The sequence below is a fragment of the Leucopleurus acutus genome (genome assembly GCF_964270905.1).
Source record: "Leucopleurus acutus genome assembly, chromosome: 1".
NCBI lineage: Eukaryota > Metazoa > Chordata > Mammalia > Artiodactyla > Delphinidae > Leucopleurus > Leucopleurus acutus.
This window is the reverse complement of record NC_139142.1, coordinates 45,688,546-45,712,786: the sequence shown is the minus strand read 5'-3', so window position 1 is coordinate 45,712,786 and position 24,241 is coordinate 45,688,546. Positions and strand designations below refer to the sequence as shown.

At 41.9% G+C, this 24,241-nt stretch overlaps 1 protein-coding gene across 1 annotated transcript in view; it reads left to right on the top strand.

Moving 5' to 3' along the window:
* The window catches only part of SAMD4A (sterile alpha motif domain containing 4A), a 230,477-nt gene that overhangs the window by 145,627 nt on the left and 60,609 nt on the right, over positions 1-24,241 (top strand). Inside the window, exon 3 of the mRNA XM_082848456.1 lies at positions 5,750-6,268. Coding sequence (XP_082704582.1) covers positions 5,750-6,268 — 519 coding nt within the window. The remainder of the gene's footprint in view (positions 1-5,749; positions 6,269-24,241) is intronic.

Below are 24,241 nucleotides of genomic sequence, written 5' to 3'. Positions count from 1 at the left end.
TATGGCTGAGTAGTATTCCATTGTATATATGTACCACATCTTCTTTATCCATTCCTCTGTTGATGAACACTTAGGTTACTTCCATACCTTGGCAATCGTAAATAATGCTTCTGTGAACATTGGGGTGCATGTATCTTTTCAAATTAGCATTTTTGTTTTTTTCAGATGTATACCCAGCAGTGGAATTTCTGGGTCATATAGTAGTTCTATTTTTAGTTTTTGAGAACGCTCCATACTGTTTTCCACAGTGGCTGCACCAATTTACATTCCCACCAACAGAGGGTTCCCTTTACTCCACATCTTCACCAACATTTGTTATTTGTGTTATTTTTGATGATAGCCATTCTGACAGGTGTGAGGTGATATCTCATGGTGGCTTTGATTTGCATTTCCCTGATGATTAGCAATGTTGAGCATCTTTTCATGTGCCTGTTGGCCATCTGCATTTCCTCTTTGGAAAAATGTTGCCAATTCTTTAATCAGATTGTTCTTTTGATGTTGAGTTGTATGAGCTGTTTATATATGTTGGAAATTAACCCCTTATTGGTCATATCATTTGCAAATATTTTCTCCCATTCAGTAGGTTGTCTTTTCATTTTGTCAGTGGTTTTCTTTGCTCTGCAAAATCTTTTAAGTTTAATTAGGTCCTATTTATTTATTTTCACTTTTATTTCCTTTGCTTTAGGGGATGGATCCAAAAAAGTATTGCTGTGATTTATGTCAAAGAGCGTTCTGCCTATGTTTTCTTCTAGGAGTTTTATCATCTCTGGTCTTATATTTGGTCTTTAATCCATTTTGAGTTTATTTTCGTATATGGCATTAAAGAATGTTGTAATTTCATTCTTTCACATGTAGCTGTCCAGTTTTCCCAGCACCACTTATTGAAGAGACTGTCTTTTCTGCATTGTATATTCTTGCCTCCTTTGTTGTATATTAATTGACCATATGTGTGTGGGTTTATTTCTGGACTCTATTCTGATCCATTGATCTATGCGTCTGTTTTTGTGCCAGTACCATGCTGTTTTGATTACTGTATCTTTGTAGTATAGTCTGAAGTCAGGGGGCATGACTCTTCCAGCTCTGTTCTTCTTTCTCAAGATTGATTTGTCCATTTGGGGTTTTCTTTGTTTCCATACAAATTTTTTAATTATTTGTTCTAGTTCTGTGAAAAATGCCATTAGTATTTTGATATAGATTACACTGAATCTGTAGCTTGCCTCGGGTAGTCTGAAGTGCAGTGCACCCTGTATTTCGAAGACTTAATACAAAGAAAATGTAAAATGTTTCATCAGTAATTTTTACTGCTTACAAGTTGAAATAATAATATAATTATATAATGGATTAAATAAAATATATCATTAAAATTAATTTTACCTCCTTTTTACTTTTCTTTTAATACTAGAAAATTTTAAATTGCATATGCTCGCATTATATTTCTAGCTGACAGTGCTTCTCTGGACCATCTATCTCTATTCTTCAAGCCCCAAGGTTGGAGGTTGTAGAGACTTCCTTGGTGACTCCTTCGAGTCTTTTGTCATTCTGGCACTTCACACTCAAATCTTATTCTCTCATGCTTCAATTTGAACACTTCTGCTTCAAGTAGTTGACTGTCCATCTCCTTATGAAATCCCTACTTGAAAAAAGTCAAGTATCTCTTCATATTGTTCAGTTATAAGCCCATTATTTTTTACCTTTGACTTTCTACCTCTTTTCCAACTCTGATAATATTTTAAAATTTTATTTTATTGAAGTATAGTTGATTTATTAATGCAGTGTTGTGTTAACTTGCACTGTACAGCAAAGTGTTCAGTTATACATACACATACACACACACACATGCACACATATATATACTTTTTCATATTCTTTTCAATTATGGCTTATCACAGGATATTGAATAAAGTTCCCTATGCTATACAGTAGGACCTTGTTGTTTATCCATTCTATATATAATAGTTTGCATCTGCTAATCCCAAACTCCCAGTCCATGCCCCCCCCCCACCCTTGGCAACCACAAGTCTGTTCTCTATGTCTGTGACTCTGTTTCTGTTTTGTAGATAAGTTCATTTGTGTCATATTTTAGATTCCACATATAAATGATATCATATGGTATTTGTCTTTCTCTTTCTGACTTACTTCACTTAGTATCATAATCTCTAGGTCCATCCATGTTGCTGCAAATGGCATTATTCCATTCTTTTTTGTGGCTGAGTAGTATTCTATTGTATATATGTCCCACATCTTTATCCGTTCATCTGTCAATGGACATTTAGGTTGTTTCCTTGTCTTGCCTGTTGTGAATAGTGCTGCTGTGCATAGAGTTGCATGTATCTGTTTGAATTACAGTTTTGTCCAGATATATGCCCAGGAGTGGGATTGCTGGATCACATGGCAACTCTATTTTTAGTTTTCTGAGGAACCTCCATATGGTTTTCCATAGTGGCTGCACCAATTTACATTCCCACCAACAGTGTAGGAGGGTTCCCTTTTCTCTACACCCTCTCTAGCATTTGTTATTTGTAGACTTTTTTATGATGATGATTCTAACTGGTGTGAGGTGGTACCTCTTTGTAGTTTTAAATTTTTTTTTTAATTTATTTATTTTATCTATTTATTTTTGGCTGTGTTGGGTCTTTGTTGCTGTGCACAGGTTTTCTCTAGTTGCGGCTAGTGGGGGCTACTCTTCATTGAGGTATGCAGGCTTCTCATTGCAGTGGCTTCTCTTGTTGAGGAGCACGGGCTCTAGGTGCATGGGCTTCAGTAGTTGTGGCATGCAGGTTCAGTAGTTGTGGCTTGCGGGTTCTCGAGCGCAGGCTCAGTAGTTACGGTACACAGGCTTAGTTGCTCCACAGCATGTGGAATCTTCCCAGACCAGGGCTTGAACCTGTGTGCCTTGCATTGTCAGGCAGATTCTTAACCACTGCACCACCAGGGAAGCCCCCTCATTGTAGTTTTGATTCACACTTCTCTAATAATTAGCGATGTTGAACATCTTTTCATGTGCCTGTTAGCCATCTGTATGTCTTCTTTGGAGAAATGTCTATTTAGGTCTTCTGCCCATTTTTCGATTGGGTTGTTTGTTTTTTTTCGTAATTGAGTTGTATGTGCTGCTTGTATATTTTGGAAATTAAGCCCTTGTCGGTCACATCACTTGCAAATATTTCTCCCAGCCTGTAGGTTGTCTTTTCGTTTTGTTTATGGTTTCCTTTGCTGTACAAAAGCTTGCAAGTTTGATTAGGTTCCATTTGTTTATTTTTGCTTTTATTTCTATTGCCTTGGGAGACTGACCTAAGAAAACATTGGTATGATTTATGTCAGAGAATGTTTTGCCTGTGTTCTCTTCTAGGAGTTTTATGGTATCATGTTTTATATTTAAGTCTTTAAGCCATTTTAAGTTTATTTTTGTGTATGGTGTGCTGGTGTGTTCTAACTTCATTGATTTATTTACATCTGGCTGGCTATCCAACTTCCCAACACCACTTGCTGAAGAGACTGTCTTTTCTCCATTTTATATTCTTACCTCCTTCCTTGAAGATTAATTGACCATAGGTGTGTGGGTTTATTTCTGGGGTCTCTGTTCTGTTCCACTGATCCACGTGTCTGTTTTTGTGCCAGTACCATGCTGTCTTGATTACTGTAGCTTTGTATCAACTCTGATAATTTTTAATGACCTTCCCTGGGTCATCTCTGGTCTCTGTTTTTTTTAATAGATCTTTATTGGAGTATCTGGCCTCTATTATTTTAAAAACTTGGTATCTGAAACCACCCAGCACGGCTCTAACATGGGCCTGACTAATGCAGAGACAAATAGAAGGAATTATTTCCACTATCAAGTACTTGACTGGTCCTTTTGATATATTACCTCATTTAATCCTATAACACAAGGAGGGACAGGTGCTCTTGGTAGCACTCTTCACTGATGAGGGAGTTGAGGCTCAGAGAGGTTGAGTAACTTACCGAAGTTCCATTGCCAATTAGGTGCCAGAGCTGGGATTCATGCCCATGTGTGCCTGAGTCTGAAGCCACATTCTTTCATTACCTACCATGTCTTTCTCGCCTGACACTTTTCATTGAATACACCCCTTCGTCTTGAGAGGCCTTATCCTACACAGCTGGTGCACTTGTAGCTTATGGTCAACACTGACTCTGGAGCTTGTTCTGGTATGTTTGTGCCTCACTAGAATTGTGAAGCCCTTCTGCTAAATTCCAGAAATGCCTTTTCAACCCTGCAGATACTTTGTGAAAGCCCTAGCCCTTCTACAGTCATCACTGGGCCAGAGTTGAGGTGTTCAGGTGTTCGGAATGACTTTTCTGGAGGGAGCTTTCTTTCCTATCATCCCAGGCCCCATGGATAACTATCAGTCTCCAAAACAAGCTACTTTTCAAAGGCCAGTTAAGGCAATTAATCTATGTTTACCTGACGGCAAAAGATTTGTGTTTTGAATAGTAGGGAATAGGAGGGGTTCCTTGGGAGAGTGTTAAAAACAAATCTTTTCATGGATGAACCTTGAAGACATTATGCTAAGTGCAATAAGCTTGTCACAAAAGGGCAAATACTAGAGGGCTTCCCTGGTGGTGCAGTGGTTGGGAGTCCGCCTGCCAATGCAGGGGACATGGGTTCGTGCCCCGGTCCGGGAAGATCCCACATGCCGCGGAGCGGCTGGGCCCGTGAGCCATGGCCGCTGGGCCTGAGCGTCTGGAGCCTGTGCTCCAGAACGGGAGAGGCCACAACAGTGAGAGGCCCGCGTACCGCAAAAAAAACAAAACAAACAAACAAAGGGCACATACTATATAATTCCACTTAAATACAGTAACTAGAGTAGTCAAATATATAGAGACAGAAAGTAGAATGATGGTCATCAGGGGATGGGAGAGGGAATGAGGAATCAGTGTTTCATGGGTACAGAGTTTCAGTTTGGGAAGATAAAGATCAGGAGGTGGATAGTGGCAATGGCTGCACAACAGTGTGAATGTGCTTAATGCCACGGAACTGTACACTTCAACATGGTTAAAATGGCCAATATTATGTATATTTTATCATAATAAAAATAACCAAACAGATCTTCTATATTTAAAGAAAAATAGCTTGCTTAGCATGTGTGATCAGAGGTGCCCCTGGAGCTAAGTCTTGGGTCTATTGTTCATTCTAGCTTTGAGATCACAGTCATTTTCTGGGTCAGTTTCTCATGAGGAAGGTGCAGGCGTACTTCACCGAGCTGAGGGGTGTCCTTTTTTCCCTGACAGATTTCTCCATCTAGGAAGTTTTACCAACTTCAAACCAATGCCCTTGCCAGGGGTTCAGCCACTTTCCACAAATGTCTAGGGAAGGGAAAGCAGCCATACCTTCGCGGACTCCACTATATGAACCCTTGATTATACTCACTTTTCCATGGAGATTTTCTAATTCCTTCTTCACCTATCTGAGGGTATGCCTAGACTTTCCTAAGAAATAAAATGGCTGTAAATTGTATTTGTTTGTACCGAAGTGGTCATAGCCTCTTTGGAGACCTGCATGAGAATTAGATTGAGCACCCAAACATCTCAGAGCGTTTTGTTCCATGTTTCATTGAAGTCATTGTCCCCTGACAACCTGAGGTCAGTTATCCAACTCAATGCAGAGGCTGTTTTGAGAAAATTTATGCAGGGTACATAGATTGAGACTCTAATCCCCAGGAATTTTCTTTACAGTGTGGTGCTTGGTGCCACTGTGGGTGTAATTGCTTATTTGCCCTGCATATTTTCTTTTCAGGAATCATTAACCAATGGCAACAGGAATCCAAGGATAAAGTGATTTCCCTCCTGTTAACTCACCTGCCTTTGCTGAAGCCAGGAAACCTCGACGCAAAAGTAGAGTATATGAAACTGCTGCCCCAAATCCTGGCGCACTCCATTGAGCACAACCAGCACATCGAGGAGAGCAGGCAGCTGCTGTCCTATGCTTTGATCCATCCGGCCACTTCGTTGGAAGACCGCAGTGCTTTGGCCATGTGGCTGAACCACTTGGAGGACCGCACGTCGACCAGCTTTGGCGGCCAGAACCGAGGCCGCTCGGACTCTGTGGATTATGGGCAGACGCACTACTATCACCAAAGACAGAACTCCGACGACAAGCTTAATGGGTGGCAGAACTCTCGGGATTCTGGGATTTGCATCAACGCCTCCAACTGGCAGGACAAAAGCCTGGGGTGTGAGAATGGCCACGTGCCCCTCTACTCCTCTTCATCCGTCCCCACCACAATCAATACGATTGGAACCAGCACAAGTACAAGTAAGTCCCCGAGAAGCCCTTTAGTGCAGTCTGGTTTGGCGACTTGCTGTGTGTGGCATGTCCCACTGGGAATGTCTGCTCTGAGTACCCTGTAACCCTGGGAGAGAAGGGCTGATTGGAATTGGCTGTGGGAAAGGGCTCTTTGGACCCCATCTTTGTTGTTCTTTCAACTCTGGAAAGAGAAAAATGCTGGGCAGCTAAAAATGATTGATGGTCCAAATTCGGGTTACAAATAGACCAAAAAAAAAAAGAAAAAATTAAATGAGACAGATTAAGTGGTGAAAGAAGGAAACTTCCTGTTTCCACAAACAGAACGCCTTTCACCCGCTATCTTTCACCTGGGGTTTTTGGATTTGCTGAGACACTGAGTTCCCGTGTGATTCTCTAAACGTGATTCTAACCCATGGTTAACCAGACAGCCTCATGGGCTTTGTGCATTTTCCTTTCTTTTCACTTCTTTTGTTTCTTTTCCTTTCTTTTTTTTCTTTCTTTCTTTCTTTCTTTTTTTTTTTTAAATTTCACCCTGGAATGTTCCCTCCCTTGCATCTCCTGGTTTTAATCCCCAGTTGTCAGGGTCACTTTTCCTCCTGACCAGGGGGAGCAGGTTTGCTAACTGAGAATGCTGCTCTGTGCTGTGGCCTGGTGTGGATGCTGTGGCCTTCTCTTGCTCAGTCTAACCCCTTAGGAGAGGTGGGGCGGGAATGGCTTTGTGGGAGGGGAGAGCAGAGGACACCCTCCTCCTCTTTTGACCACTAAAGCAAAGTACTCTGTCCACAGCTGGGACCAGGGCCAGGAGTCCTCCTCTCTATGGCTCCCCACTTAGGCTGAGCAAAGTGACAAACATGCCACTGGTGCTTCTGTAAAGTGGCAATGTGGGAGAGTGGCCTGCCATTAAACAGAGTTCCCTGATGCTAGTTTGCATGTGTCCCTGAAGACAGCGTCAGTGCATAGATAACTTTCTTGGGGAAAAGCTTTTGCGGTTAGACCTCATGTGCCTGTTAACATGCAGGAACCCCCAATTAAAAGATCTGAGAGGATTAAGGATTGTCAGTGACAGTTTCTTGGCCTCTACCTCCACTCGGATCTTTTGGCTAATGGGCCTTTTTAAATGGCTTTCTCAGATACGTAAGAGTGTTGAATTTTTACTACATTGATTGAAACAGTACTTTAGTGGAATAATCAATCAAAGAAGTACTTAAGATACCGCATTGATAATGCCACAACATGAGAGTTTAAAATTCTTTCGTCCAGTTGTATATTTAGATATTGATAATTTTCAAATTTGGGGAATTAGGTGATTATTGCATCATTAGTTTATTGTGTAAGAGGTTCTGGTGACAGTTTTTTTCACAGACTAGTAATCCAGGGAACAGTTTCACTAACCTCTGTGTGACAGGGAGTGATGGCTTGAACTATTCAAGCAGACACATGCAGGCTGGGATGACAGAGCTTCTTGGCCGGAGTTTCCTGGGTCGGTGACAGAATCCAGTAATTGTTACAAAACTCTTTGATAGCTGGGAGAGATGCGGGCTCTGAGCTTCCTACCCTCTCAAAACTTGGTCTTTTGTATTTTAAGGGGTTGAGTTTTATGTCATTTGTCTTGAAATTAGTCTTGGGTCATCACATTTCCATCTCTGCTGATTTACACATTCCGGGGTCTTGATAAGATTAGTACAATTTGAGATGGTTATCAGATTGTAGTCAACAGGCACTTTTATATTTCACTGTGGCTACCTCACCCAACAGAGGGGAAGAAATGCTTAGATGATTGTCACGGCCTCCTAGGCCTTTGAGCCCAGTGTAGTACTTGAGCTGAAAAGGACTTGGAGGTTTAACAAGGTAACTATGTTATGTATCTTGAGAAGAAAGGGGTTAGAGCCCCTTTTCGGAGAATCAGTAAAGAAGATAAGAGCTCAGATCTCTCCTCCAGAAAGTTTCATTCAAACACTTAGGTCATGTCAGCACTTGTATTTCAAGAACATCCCTTTAACAAAACATTAATGTCATTGCTTTATCCCTCTGCATTGTCGATGGTGGTTAAATTGTGCTTATCAGAACTGCAATCCTTTGGGTCATTCATTCGCTTGTGCTTCTATCAAATATCTCCTCAGCACCTGGGAGGCAGCTTGACAAAGTGGGCAGGACAAGGACTTTGGTGTCACTGCTTCCTGCATCCAAATCTCAGACCTGAAATTAGCTAACTGCAACTTGGCTGAGTTACTTCACCTCTCTGAGCAAGGTCCCCACTTGTAAAATGGGAACATTCATGATACCTGCCTGCGAGGGTTGTGGTGAGGGTAAATGAGATTATGTACGTAAATGCCCAGCTCTGGCCAGGGCTGGCAACAGTAAGCACTCAGTAAGTGTCTGCTTAATGAATGAGAGAGACTGGGCAAGACAGTGAGAAGCGAAGTGCTAGCACTAACCCCCAGACTCTGTGCCCTCATTTGCATTGTATCTTTCCTGAGCCCAGACCATGCAGCATGGTCTAGGGGGACTTGAGTCTGCTGTGGCCATTTCACTGCAACAGAAAATGGTTTGGCCTTAAGTCTTCAGATGCCAAGTTAGAAGAGTACCAGCTTGTTTGAGGAAAAGCAAAGAAGGTTGCTGGCTGAAAAAGAGTGAGTGAGGTAGACAGCAGTGGGAGAGGTTGCAGAGGTAAGAGGGAGGGAGACATCCTACAGGGTATTGTGGGCCATTGCAAGAACTTTGACTTTTGCTCTCAGCAATCCCATTGGAGGATTTTTGGCAAACGAGTGATGTGATCTGACTCATGTTTTAAAGGGATTGTTTTGGCTGCTGTGTTAAGTAAGAATAGATTGTACCAGGACAAGGACAGAAACATGAAGACTGGTTAAGAGACTATTGCAGTAATCCAGGCAAGACATTGATGACTTGCACCAGAATGGCTGCAGTAGAAGGGGGGAGAAGTGGTCAAGTCTAGATGTATTTTTGAAAGTACAGCCAAAAGGATTTCCTGACAGAATAAATGAGTTGTGAGGGGAAAAATTCAAGAATGACTTCAGGGTTTTTGCTTACACAACTTGGAAGGATGGTACTGCCATCAGTTGAAATGAGGAAGTCTGTATTATTGAGGAGGTTTGGGGGTAAGATTGGGAGTTCAGTTTCATATATGGTGAGTTTATACATCTGTTAGACAATCAGAGATGTCTAGTAAGCAATTGGATATATGAGCATGCAGTTTGGGAGAGAAGACTGACCTAAGATAGACATCTGGGAGTTCAGCACATGGGTGATATTTAAAGCTATGAAACTATGAGATGAGATTACCATAGTAGAGATGCAGATAGAGAAGAGAACCAAGGGCTGAGCCTGAGTACATCAATATGAAGGCTGGGAAAAAGCAGAGGAAGCAGCAAACCAAGGAGAAACCATTGAAGTTGGAGAAAACTCAAGTGTATATATGTGTGTGTGTGTCAAGGCAAATGAAGAAAAGGTTTCAAGAAGGAAAAAGTGATCAACTGAGTCAAATGCTACTGATAAGTCCAATAAGATGAGGAACAAGAAGTGACCATTGGATTTATCAAAGAGAGATCTTAGAGATCAGTTGGAAGTGCTTCACACATGATAGGCATTTAAGGGATGAAGAAAGTTGAGTTAGTGATTCCAAAGAGATAAGAAACAAGAGAGGGAGAGAAACTAGCTATAAGCTTGATTTTGGATGTATATTGACTTTGAGAAGGTGCTGGCACATTGAGATGGAGAAAATGATACAGTAAAAAATAGATGATGGAACCACACAGATTTTTTGAAGGAAGGGATTAAGATGAGGCTAAGAGTAGAGGGCAAAACCTATGTCCTAATCTAACAAGAATCAACCAATTTTCATCCATTTAGACAGAGGAGAGAGTACCTTTTATTGATTACAGAAGTTAAATCAAATGAGATCTCATAGGATCTTTGAGCTGGGGCTTTTCTTCCATGAGATAAGAGAAGAATGGGTTGGGACAATTGAGAGTCTATGAAGCGTCATTTTGGAGAGCATCAAGGTGTTCCAGACGAGAGGGGAGAATCTATTTTCAGTACCTAGCTCTCCTTTTAAGGCTACTCAGGGGTCTGATGACTGAGAGCAAGAATGTGCAGATTCTTCATCATGAGCCTGTGAGACCAGAAAGGACCAAGGTATTGGCTGTCACAAATCATGGCCTTTGTATTGACCATCACAAGCAATTCCAAATACAACATGCCTAGAACCTGGCTTAGCACCTTTAGGTTTGCTTTCTGTCTCAAGTGTTCCATAGAAAAAGGAAACTGTCCAGGAAAAGAACCATCCAGGTTTTCTTAAGAGCCCACAGAATTTCAGTGTGGAGAGGTCAGTGCCACCTGCATTGCCCCAGACTGACTTTCTAACCATTTTCTACTCTTCACTGGCAGAACTTGACCTGGGAGAAAACTATGTGCTGTAGTTACAAATGAAAGGAACTTGTTTCTGTTCAAATCATTGCCAATACATGATTTTTCTTAGCATTCTTTACATTTGGATTTGAAAACGTGCCAACCTTTGCTAGCCTAGACTGAGGCAAGAACTCAGGAACTTTGCGTTACGGAAATTATTCCAAAGTGCTCCATTTGAACTGCCCGGTTCTTCTACAGTCTCGTGGTGTAGCTTGGAACCTTAATATTTCTTTTATTAATCTAAATTGATTTTTCTGATGATAAAAGCAATACATTAAAATTTGGGGGGTACCATAGATCATGAAAAGTCAACAGTAATCACTGCATCGTGCTTACTACATGGGGTATTCTTCAAAACGCTTTACATAAATATTAGTTCATTTAATTCTTATAATCCCACAATGTGGCTATTATTGTTATTCCCATTTGACAGATAAGGAAACCGAGGCACAGAGAGGCCAAGCAACTTGACCAGTGTCACAGACCATCCAAGTCTTGTACCCCAAGTATGCTTGCTTTGCACTGACTCATATACTGAGCATTCTGTGTCCCAGTTCTTGGTTGACATATTTGCCTCCCCTTCCTGATGATGAACTCTTTGGGGACAGGGGTTTTGTCTTCTTTATCCCTCTTTCCCAGCACCTTGAACACCCTCAAAAAGTCACAGAAATGTTGGAGATGGCAAATCCCTGGCACGTGTTCAGCTGCCACTCTCCTGTGGTAGAGCATCTCTTAGATAATGGCTGTCTCCTGCTAAGCCCAGATGTGGCCTCTGCGTCCTCCTCAATATGCCCCTCAAGGCAGCCACTATAATTCAATAAGAGATGGCATGTGAGCTGAAGCCTGTCTGCCCGCCCTGCCAGAAACGTTTGCTGAACAGTAGGGACTTAATAAATTCCTGGGCTCACTAGGCAGATGTTCATGAAATTAATGAATTTCCAAAATAAATAAGAAAGTGTCCTTGGGAATTCACTAAATATTTGGCGATAATATTGATCACTTAGCATTCTGTCATCATCCTGACTTACGTTACCAACTTGGTCTCAATACTAACAGACTTTTAGTAACATACTGTGATCTTGATTGTGGAGGTAGTTATATGAATTTATATAGGTAATAAGATGTGCAAATATATACCAAAAAAAACAGTGTGTACAAAAACTGCTGAGATCTGAGTAAGGTCTATAGTCTTGTTAAGGGTGTCGTGTTAATGTCAGTTTCCTAGTTTTGGTAATACACTACAGTTGTGTAAGATGTCATCTTGGGCGATGCTGGGGGGATGGGTACATGAGACCTCTCTATGTAGTATTTTTGCAATTTCTTGTAGATCTGTAATTATTTCAAATTGAAAGTTAAAATGTAAAAACTACTGGGGCATCCTGTGCCTTGATATTTCTTGGACTTTGTTCCTTGTTTCTCAGCCTTCCTGCAGGGTGGAGGGTCCATCCCTTCGTGGAAAGGATGGCTGCTGGGCCCCAGAGAGCCAACACCTGAAACAAAACTACTTCAGCAGGGCAAGGTGAAAAGGAGGAATGTTGTGGGTCTCAGGAAATGGGGCTTCTTTGGGAACCCTGAATCTGCAACTGAAAAAAAAAAAAAAAACCAATTCCATCAGCCCCTTAGGCAGCCAAGGCCAGCTCTTTCAAAGATACCCGTTTGGCGCAAGAAGTCCTTTTCTCTCTGCCCTTCACATTTTCTTACAAGGCTGCCAGCTACTTCGAGCTCATTCCAGCCATCCTGTAAAAAACCATTAGAACACAAATATTCAAGGGGAGGAGAGAGAACACTCAACTTTGGGCAGGCCTGATAAGAAGAGGTCTTGGCAAGTGGTCTCCTGGAAACTGAAGAGAGGGGCAAGGCTTGGAGACCTTGCTTCTGTCTTGCAGGCTGCAGGTCATCCCCATCCTAAGCCTTGGGAGCCACTGGTGTCCTCTGGAGTTCCTTTAAAGTTTTCATGGAATTATTTTGTCTTTTACCAACAGACTTTCTTTCTTGGTGGAAAATTTCTTCCTCCCCAAAATGTAGCCAACCTGGCATGTAACTGAAAAATTCCCTTAGATCCTTAACCCCTCATTTGCTCTTCAAAGAGGTAACTCTAGTTGCTTTGCTTCCTTTGAGAAGCATTTATAACAGCTGGCATGATATATTTTTAGCTTCAGCTTCCTTCCCCTTTGGCGGAACCTTTTTTTAAATATGGCCCTGGCCTTCCTGATATGACATTGTGAAGATGGCTCAGTGATATCTCAGAGGACCCAATATTGCCACTGCCTGATCCTTCTCCTGTTTCCAAGAGTCCAAAGGTTTTACAGGACGGTACTTTTCCTCACTGTGTCTAGTATTTGTTTTCTGGGGCTTGGGGAAGAACAATCAGAAAAAACACTATAGTAAGCAAGAAGCCTGCTAGTTTATTATGCATCGGAAATCCCACTGCTTGGGAAAAGTCAAAGACCTCCATGGTACACATGCCTTGGGTCATGAGGCTGTACCATCCGGCCCCTATCCAGGAGGAGTTTTTTAGACTCTAATGACAGTGAGGGTTATTAAACACTAGATGAGCTCCAGAGGAAGGCAGTAGTGTTTCTAATTCCCCACTGTACTTCAAAAATAGGATGGATTCTGGCTGGAATAAATGGCTTAAATTGGACTAGCCTGGAAGAGGGCAGGAAGAAGATGAACAGCCTGGCTCCTTTAAGACTTTTTCTGAGCCCTGTAGTCTTAGAATTTCTATTATTTCACAAGATTTATAGTCTAACAGTGGCACTCCACGAACAATGGGACAAAAAAGTCTTCTAATCTTGCATTTACTTATTTTTTTTCTTTTCTCACTTTTAAGACTTCTGGGGACAAACTCAGGTTACACTGAGGCAAGATGTATCATGAGCGTAGTTTATCTTTGATGTTGTTAACATTAAGCAAATTAAACCCTTGAATTTCATGGTGACAGGTGAGGATAAATTTTAGTAGAAGCAATTACTATTAATCTGAGGTATATTTCCTAACTCTTGAACACTGTAGGTATCATTCCTGCCATCACCTACCCCCACCCCAGTCCTCGACATTCTGTTAGGTAAAATACAGTCTTAGAAAATCTCAGGTGTAAGTCAAGTAAGAGAAGGGATATGCAGATGGGGAAGTGAGGTAGGCAGGGGGCTTCCAAAATCTGGAAAGTGCTATAAAGGATTTTCGTGGATTGGAGAAAGGCTAAAACTCCCAACGTACCCTGGGATAATCATTCTTTGCCAAAAGTCTGGACCATTCTCATAGACAAATTCCGTGGCTACAATTAGAGAGTAGAGCCAATGAGAGCACAGGGTTTGCTTTAGAGATTTGTTTCACAGCCAACCTTGCTGAGATGCATCCTTTTGGAAAAGCCCAGCAAAACCCATATGGAGCTAAAAATTTATAACAGATTATTTTATACTTTAGCCTTCTCCTTTGCACAGTAAGACATTGCAATGCAAAGGGAATTATAAGGCTATAAGTGGCATTTTAGATATTCAAGTTTGGGGTATAAATGATGAGGCAGTCTTGATCAAAATCAAGAACTTGGCTTTGAAGTCAGATGTCTTGGTTTTAAATTCCAGCCCCACCAATAACTGGGTATGTGACCATGGACAAGTTACTTGACCTCTAAACCTCCTTTCCTCATCCATAAAATGGGAATACATTTCGGTAGGAGATCTCTTAATTGGCTTGATAGGGTGGATGGTTGATGTGTTCATTGCAATAGCTGTTTAAAGCAGGAAATCATAAAAAAGGCTTAAGACCTTAAACATTATTTTAACTTGAAGTGTACATACATTCATGTGCCGTCTTTTGTATCGTGAGATGGTCCTTTCTCTGAGGGTAGGGCTCCTGACTGAGGCTGCTATTTGTTTTTCCTGTATAAATCACACGCTTGATGCACTATTGTCTATTTTCCTTAAAATGGAAGCGGAATTTGCAGACATTTGCAAACACAGAGCACAGAATCTTTCTAGATTCTGGTTTTTCTCTTCTTATAATTTAGCTTCTACTTTCCTCACTAACACTGAATTCAACAGTAGATTTTTTTTTAAGTAAAACAATGGATATTTCTAAAGCTTGTAACAGAGTTTTTAAGCAGTTAACTTTATTTATAATTCATATGTTATTTCTGTTACACTTTTTAAAGTGATACATGTACAATAGTAAGTACAACTGGCATAAATAGATTTGGTGACAAATTCAACCTTCTCTTGGGACACCAATAAGTCAGCTGATGGGAGCAGAAGTGCACAAGTAAATTCTAGTTTGTAAAGAGTCCGTGAGCCACGGGCATCTGTGAATAGTTGGAAGGGAATGGAAAGTACCGGTTGGTCCGGTAAGTTGGTTAAGTGAAGATGAGTTAAGAGAGCTTCTTAGGGTTGTGAGGATTAAATGAAAAATGCATGTAAAGCACTTGCCAATAGGAGATACTTAACAGATAATAGCCCTCATTATTATTATTCATGCACTGGTTGTTAATGCTGATACAAGTAAGGGGTGGTTCATCCACCAGCCCAGGCTCTGTGGTAAACTAGGGTGGAATAGGCTTCCTAGGGCAGCTCTATGACACGGCTCTATGACACTCAAGATACTTTGAGTCAGCTCTGTAGAGAGCTGCCTTCCCCAAATACCTATATCCCCATAAGGACTGTTGCAGTGATGTATCTTACTAAATAGCTTAAAATGGACCAGAAGCAAAAGAAAGAATAAGAATAGGTAAAATTTTGTTGTTGCTTCTTTGGGATCCACTACTAACAGGAATAACTTTTTAAATTGGCAATAAGTGTAAGGATATTGTTCGCATTTATTAAAATGATCCTTAAGTAACGGAATAAGATTTAATAGAGATAAATGAGGCTATGCACATAGCTGCAGGCTAGGGAAGTGTGGCCAATCCCGAGAGAGCAGAGTGTTTGGAAGGAAAAAATAGTGGCCTGGGAAAGTCACTCTATCTCCAACTCAGTGTGGGATCCTGCACTCTCAGGAGCTCTTCTTTATCAAGGCATGAGGTTGGATGACCCCTAAGGATCCTGTATGGTGCTTTCATTCTATGCTTCCAGACTTAGTGGGCAGGTGGCTCTAATTCCCACCTCAGGCTGCATTTCTAAACACAGAGGATGTGGCCTTCCCAAATACTTTCAGGAGCTGGAGAGAGAACTTGCTGAGAAAAGATGTGGATGTGAGGGCCTGGCTAGAATGGTGCCTGGTCTGCATCCACTGGGTGCGTTGGGAGGAAGCTCAGGACTGCAGCATGTTTGGAAAGTTGGAAGAATTCTGGAGTAGTCATTAGGCCTCAGGGAGATAGTTTGTGAGAAAGGGGATTATTCACCCATGTTCATCGTTATCCAAGAAATTGGTGCCTGCAATATTGTTATTAACTCTGACACGCTTAGCAGGATAATTTCAATATCCCGACTGCATGTTATGTATAAATATTGTTGTAAAAGTCAGAGCTCACTGCAAGTACAATAATGGCATCTTTGGCTAAAAATGACCGTTTGTTACATTTTGGCAAGGTAGCTCCAAATTCACCTGGAATCTCAAAGCATTGTGGGCTCCCCTACAAAGCCTGAGAGGTTTTGATTCCCAAGAGTGTCTCTAATTTGGTTATAAGGCTGACAGTGTGACTGAGGTCAGCCAGTCCCTGAATCGGGATCTGAGCTGCAGACCCTAAATTCAAGGTAAGCTTGTCATATAGCTCACGGCTGTTCAGGAATGAGTTTTGTCAATAGTCAGCGAGGGTGGATGTCTTGCAAGCAAAGATGTGTTGCTTGAATGCTTTCTTTTTAATCTGTGCGATTTGTGAGAAAGAATTTAAAGCTTTGTGTGGTCACAGTTCTTTCCCTAATTTTCTGTTGGTGATGATCTCTCTCTAGCTGGAGACAGCTGCATAATTTTTATTTGCTTCTAGAGTTATTCTCTTGATCCTCTTCCCCAGCCACTCCATCTGTATGCGGTTCAGAGAGCAGGCTAATTATGGGGTACTGGAGAAGCAGTTGCTCAGAGAAAAGCTCTTTAAGTGCTCGACTCGGGTAGCTCAACGCCAGGGTCATGCTCGTGACCATCTCCTCATTCACGTCCACACGTCTGCCTGTGAGCTGCCTTCCATCCTTTTGCAGTTGCATGAACAAACTTTTTAGAAAGGTCAACATGAGAAACAAGTGCTTTTTCTTAAAGGACAGAGCAAGTAAAGGATTTCATGTTTACTTCTTAGGTCTTCACACTGGAAAAATAGCCACCAAGTGGCCGAGAACAAAGATATGTTCCTATACTTAACACAGGTTATGTATTTTTGGCTGCCCCTGCACTGGCTTAGGAGCAAGATGCTTCATACACTCAGGGGTCAAACTCTCAAACTGGTGTGACTCCAAGCAAAAGGGCTGCTGAAATTCCTTGACCCAGGAGATTGCTTTGCCCGCAGGTCAGTTTTTTCAACTCCACTTCATCGTATCGGGTAATTGATTTACTTCTGGAGATGTTGACCCTATGAGACCTCTCTGCCACCTAAATGGCATGGGCTGAGAGATACAAAACACTTAAGAATCCTGACTTTGGGAAGAGGGTACAGAGAAATACCTTTCCCCTCTGCCCCTCCCTCTTTTAAATCAATCAGCTTAGATTCTGTTGGAATCATCTAGACTGGCAAAGACTTGGGGCCCTTGGTTGAGCTGTTAGAACTCTAGAAGAAGCCTGCTTGAAAGCCAGATTTGTCTTTGATGTAAAGAATCTATAGACTCCCACTAATTATTAGAGAAATGCAAATCAAAACTACAATGAGGGGCTTCCCTGGTGGCGCAGTGGTTGAGAGTCCACCTGCCAATGCAGGGGACATGGGTTCGTGCCCCGGTCCGGGAAGATCCCACATGCCGTGGAGCGGCTGGGCCCGTAAGCCATGGCCTCTGAGCCTGCGTGTCCGGAGCCTGTGCTCCGCAACGGGAGAGGCCACAACAGTGAGGGGCCCGCGTACTGCAAAAAAAAAAAAAAACTACAGTGAGGTATCACCTCACACCAGTTAGAATGGGCATCGTCAGAAAATCTACAAAAAACAAACGCTGGAGAGGGTGTGGAGAAAAGGGAACCGGCTTGCACTGTTGGTGGGAATGTAAATTGATACAGCCACTATGTAGAACAGTATGGAGGTTCCTTAAAAAACTAAAAATAGAATTACCATATGACCCAGCAATCCCACTACTGGGCATATACCCTGAGAAAACCATAATTCAAAAACACACATGCACCCCAATGTTCATTGCAGCACTGTTTACAATAGCCAGGTCATGGAAGCAACCTAAATGCCCATCGACAGACAAATGGATAAAGAAGATGTGGTACATATATACAATGGAATATTACTCAGCCATAAAAAGGAACAAAATTGGGTCGTTTGTAGAGATGTGGATGGACCTAGAGACTGTCATACAGAGTGAAGTAAGTCAGAAAGAGAAAAACAAATATTGTATATTAACGGAACCTAGAAAAATGGTACAGATGAACCAGTTTGCAGGGCAGAAATAGAGACACAGGTGTAGAGAACAAACATATGGGCACCAAGGAGGGGAAGTGGTAGGAAGGGTGGTGATGGTGGTGGGATGAACTGGGAGATTGGGATTGACATGTATACACTAATATGTATAAAATGGATAACTAATAAGAACCTGCTGTATAAAATAAATAAAATTAAAATTTAAAAAAAAATCTATAGACTCCCAACACCACATCATTCCAATGGGAACTTTGATGAAATTTCTACCTCAAACAAATCCGTGATGGTCATAAGGATCCCATTGGGAACCTGATCTCTAAGCCCATCACAAGTAGAGTTGGGTCTTCCTTTGGTGCTGGAGAAGTTTGCTTTTCCTCAAGTCCCACAGTTCAAATATGAGTCTGACTCTCCTGAATTGCCCCGGTTTGCATCACCACCCAAATCTATCCATGGAGGTGGCCTAGTTTTTACGATTGAAGGGAGAGTTTGGGCAAATAATCCCATATTTCTCAACGTTCCCTCCTCTGTTATACTTTGGCTAATTCAAGAACACATGCTGGTAGAATGGATCTGGCAGAGTTGCTAATTTACACTGATGGCAGAATCAGAGTCCAGAAAGGTCTCAGGCAATATCCACTTGTGGTTCAGAGCACATGCTTTGGAGTCAGACCAACCTGGGTCTGACTGAATCCACTGATTCCCAGTTCCACTGATGACTAGCTGTGTGACCTTGGAGAGATGCCTTAAGCTCTCTTGGCCTTTATTTTCTCATATTTAAGAAGGGGATAATAATCCCCACCCATGAGTGATTGTGAAATTCCTCTCTGAGCCTAAGTACAGTCCTTTTTTTTTTGAAGACAAAGATTTTACACCAACCCTCCTGATCTTAAAACTTGTGCCCCTTCAGTTCGAGGAAATTTTCTCAAATTTTAAAAATAATTCTCTCTGATTTTAATCAGATAATAGCTTTTCTCTTTTGATCATCTAATTTCCTTAACTTTCCCTTTCTTGTCTTCAATCTTTTTGCTATACTTTTAGTCTTCCTGTTCTACTTTCTGGTTGATATCTTTATCTTCTACACCTACTATATAATTTTTAATTTTTGCTATTATATTTTCAAATGACAAGTTTTCTTGTTCTTTGAATGTTCCTTTTCGTATTGCATTCTGTTCTTGTTTCATGAGTGCAAACCTTTTCTAATATCTCTAAAGATGTTACAGTTGAGTTTTGGAGTCTTTTTCAGCTCCCAACATTGTCTGTGCTTCCTTGAGTTAATTTTTCTGTTTGTTTTGGACCCTGTATCTCAAGCAAATGTCCTTTCATTTAAAAGGAAGGCACTAGAACTTGTGTGTATGAATTTCACCATGAAGAGATCTGTTTGGGCCTGGCCAGGATGATTCCTGGGGACTCACAGCTGTAATTCTTTTCTCATGAACTAGTCCATTTCCCCTAGAGGAATCCTTTTCTCCTTCTGGAAGATACAGGCCTGGCTGCCTGGGTCCTGGGGGCTGTCAGGAGAAAGATGCTAAGAAGATAGGATAGTTGCCTGATTTTGTGGGGTGGGAGAGAGTATCTGAGGTTGTCCCTGTACCTTAGACATACTTTCTACCAAACCTCCTGTCTTCAGCCCCTCCCAGCACCCCTGCCTTCAGAGGTACCTGATCTTGGAGTCCTAATCTTCTTGGGAATTCTGCAGCATAAACTGTCATGCTTCCACTCCTGTGGGCGTATGTGTCCCCTTTCTTTGGTCTACTGAGTCAGTTACCTTCATGTCCTTCTGTTTCCCAGCTTCCAAAATTTTGTTGATTTCAGTGGTCTACTGATACCCATTGTCATCTCCTGTCATTTCTCTGTGTCCTTTTCCTTGTGCATTTATGCCTTTGCTGTCTTTTTAATGAGTTTCCCGAAGGAACGGTAACATCTCCATATGTTGGAAGTCTATTTTAGCTTGTTGATTTGTTTATTATCTATCTCTCCCACTTGATTATAAATTCCAAGAGGCCAGGGACCTGGCCTTGTTCACTATAGTATTCCTACTGTCCAAAACACTCCCTGGCGTATCATGGGTGTTGAATAAATACTTAATGAATGTATGCATGAATGAATGACATGTAATATAGATCTCTTTGTACAATGCTTACAGCCCAATAAATGATAACTATCTTAAGCATAATTATTTCTATCTTTGAAGATTAAGTATTGAAACCAAACTTTATGCTACTCACAGCCATTGATTTTAAGTGGGGACAAATCTATCTCTTAAGTTAAAATCTTTAATGAGAAGCATCTGAAATATCTTACCTCCCCTAGAGCACCTTCTTCAAGCCCAAACTTTTCCTGATAGTGATCTTCCCACCATAACTCTCTTTACTACTAGGATGTCACCTGTTTCTGTTAAATTAAGGTCTGCATTTGAAAGGTAAGAGACTGCCTGAAGATCCCATTTCCAAGTAGAAGCACTCCTGGAACTAGTTCCCCTCGTTCATAATGTGACCTTCTGCCTGTCACCTACCTTCCTTCAGATTCCATTGTCTTATCTGGAAAGTAGGCTGGGGAGAACAGAAAGATTGATTAAATGATCCCTGAAGCTTTTGCAGGCTCTAAAATGACAGATTCTGTGGTTCTGATAATTACCAAGTGTCAATAAATAACCATCTCTAGGGCCCAGGTGTTACGATAGTGACATCCCTGTGAAACTGCCCAGTCTTTTCAAATGGCAGATTGGTCAATTCATCAGATAATTAGGTATATAAATGATGGCTTCCAGGTATACATATAGATATCCCAGTTTTAAACATCTGCATAAATATATTGTCACAATAAAAACCACAGAATTAAATAAATACAACCCAAACTGATTAATAGGATTAACTGTAGTAGAGAAACCAGCCTTCCACTGGTGAAGATTCTGGCCGAAGGAGGTGTTGCTTTTTCCAATCTGCAGACAATCCCTGACTTCACATCAGTGCTGGCAATCTCTCTGACCACTTTGGCAAAAACAAGAGCGTCCTGTGGCAGGTCTTGAGTGGCGGATGGCTGAACAGTGGTGGGCAGCCAGTATGAGAAAAACAGGTGCACTGAGTGCCCAGAACTGGAAAATGCCAACCCACTGTGAAGATGCGACAGCCCTGCTTCTGGAAAAACCCAACGGCATACTGTTGTTTTTGGAGACCCTAGACCCTGCTGTGTTTGGGTTACATTGTTTATGACATTGTACATAGGCCTCAACGTTGGGGCTGCAGTGTGTTGCTCTGGTGTTAAACGAGGGATTATCTGTTTTAAATCGCAGATCTATTCATCTCCCCCTCTCTGTCAATGACATTGATATAAAGACTAATGACCATTGATATAATTTCAGTGATAAAGACCAAAAACATAGGGGCTCTAGTATTAGCTTCAATATCAATTTTGTTGAGTGACCTTGGCAATTGCTGTTATCTCTTTCAGCCTCTGGTTCCTTAAGTGATAAAATGGCAAGGGGGTAGACTGGATGATTTCTAAATCATATTCTTAAAGAAGTCCTTTCCTCTTCTAAAGTTCTGGAATTCTGAGATAGTTGGGGAGTAAATAAATGAGGAAAACAAATTGTGGTGCTCCTGACACCTTCCAGTCTTCTGAAAATAATATTCTTGGAGGAAGGGCCTAATAAATGCAACACCATCTTTAAAACCCCATCAGGACCAACTCCATTGGGTATCTAAACAACAACAACGACTTTTCAATAAAACATAGGGGGACTTCCCTGGCGGTCCAGTGGTTAAGACTTCGCCTTCCAATGCAGGGGGTGCAGGTTTGATCCCTGGTCAGGGAGCTAAGATCCCACATGCCTCATGGCCAAAAAAACAAAACATAAAAGAACAGAAGCAATATTGTAACAGATTCAATGAAGACTTTAAAAACCAATTCTCTTAAGGGCTTGACTCAGGAATGAGGAGCTCTATACCCACCCTATTGGACACCTGGTGAGTCAGTGTTCATTTTATGGGGATGCTTCTTGAAGCACAGCTTTCTGTTTAGGGAAACTTCATGGTTATCTTACATCTTTAAAGGGGGAATAAAAACTAGGTTGTTTCTCTTAAGTCTGCTGCTCCTCTAGCATTTAATTTTTTTGTTGTTTGTTTGTTTTGGCCATGCTGTGCAGCATGCAGGATCTTAGTTCCCAGACCAGGGGTCGAACATGTGCCCCCTGCAGTGGAAGCATGAAGTCCTAACCTCTGGACTGCCAGGGAATTCCCTCTAGCCTTTAATTTAAAATGAAAGGATCTTGGTTTGGCTTTTTGATGCAAATGCTCATCTGACTCTGCCCTCAGAACGCCCACACAAGACCAAAACCATAAGCTCTGTGAGCTAGTCAGGGAAAGCCCGAGTGGAAAAGAGATGCTTCCCAGGCAGCTGAGCAGGTGATTTCTAATTCAGTTATAGGGAATCTTCGTGCTACTGAGAGCCGCGGATTTTAAGTGACTGCATGGAATAGCCAAAGAAACAACATGCACATTTACCATAGAAGCAAGAGAGAAGAGAAGAGCTTTTCTGATTTTTATGCATTTCTCCTGACACTGTCATTCTCAAATGGAGAGCCAGGATTCAGAGAGGCGTCTTGGTCCTGGTGCATTACCACCTCCTCAAAATCTCTGATTAGTCCTTGAGATACTGTAGCAAATTAATTGAAATTGAAATCACCTAAAATTTTTACTTCCTTCAGCAATTCTTCACCTTCATGCAAAGTGTTACTTAAAATATTAACAATGCCTTACAGCTCGTAGCAGCTGTGTGCTTCTGAATGATAGAAGGTGATGGCTTAATAAGTGATAGAAGATACTGTTTGCATCTGTGCTGCCCTGTCTTTTATTATTCTCTTTTTTGGCACCTGTAGCCCTAGTCACTAGCATAGTGCCCTGTGCATAGAAATGTTAGCTAAGTGTTTGTTGGATGAGTGAGTGAATAAGGCAGTTAGCTTAAAGGTAAAAAATGTATTTCAAAAGGATCTTGCATACATCATCTTAGAAGGCCTTCGTCATCCTTCCTAATACCCAGCATATGCCCAACACAGAGCAGATGCTCAGCGAGTATTGGATTGATGGATAGATGGATGGATGGACGGATGGATAATACGGACAGCATGTGATCCCACTGCAACCCTGGGAGGTATGTAGGAGAGGTATTATCACTGTTATAACTATTTTCCAGATGAGTACTATGAGACCCTGAATGAGGAGGCAGTGGACCTGCCCGGGGTTTTGGATATTGAGTGTTCAGTGTCAAGGCCCAGTGTCAGGGCTGGAGTTCTTTCTTCCATGAGAAACAGTGTGGAGTTGGGCTGAAGAACACAGGTGAAGCTTGCAAGTCAGAGAAGCTTGGGTTTTGAAACCTGACCCTCGCCCCTTCCTAGCTGTGTTGATCTTTGCCAAGCCCCTTACCCTCTGCACCTCAGCTTCCTCTCGGTGAAACGTGTGTTTGTACGTACGTGGGGGAGGAGTAATGATAGAACCCACCGCATAAGGCATTAAATGAGGAGTGACTGGAACAATGTGAGGGCACATTTGGCAGTGCCCGACACTCGGCCGGCCTTAGTGATGGTAGCTGGTGCTGCGGTTGTGCTCACCCTCGTGTGGCCTCCTCTTCAGGGAGAAGGTTCAGGAAAGGTGATCCTAAGGATGTGCTTTTGGGTTGTGTTTGGGGAAAGGACAGTACAGTATCCCCAGCCTAGGGCCGGGAAGAAAGAAAGAGACTAAAGAGACAGAGCATTCATTCGTTCAGTCACCCTTCCATGAAAGCCTAAAATGTGCGGGAGAAAGGAGAGCATTGGGATGAGCCAGGAAGGGGAGGGATGAGATCAGTTAGTGCCTTCCCTGGTGCAGAATGTAGTCTGCGGTGAGCAGCTGGCAGCTCCTTTACCCTGACACCCTCGCTGGATGTCCTATCAATCAGTGTTACAAGGCAGACTTTTTTAAAAATAAGGGGAAATAAACAATGCGAGGAAAATGTCTTGTCCAAATGAGAATGGCACTGCATAAACATGCTAATAGTGTCATAGCAGATTGGCTTAGGGAGGGGCTGAGAGATCATCC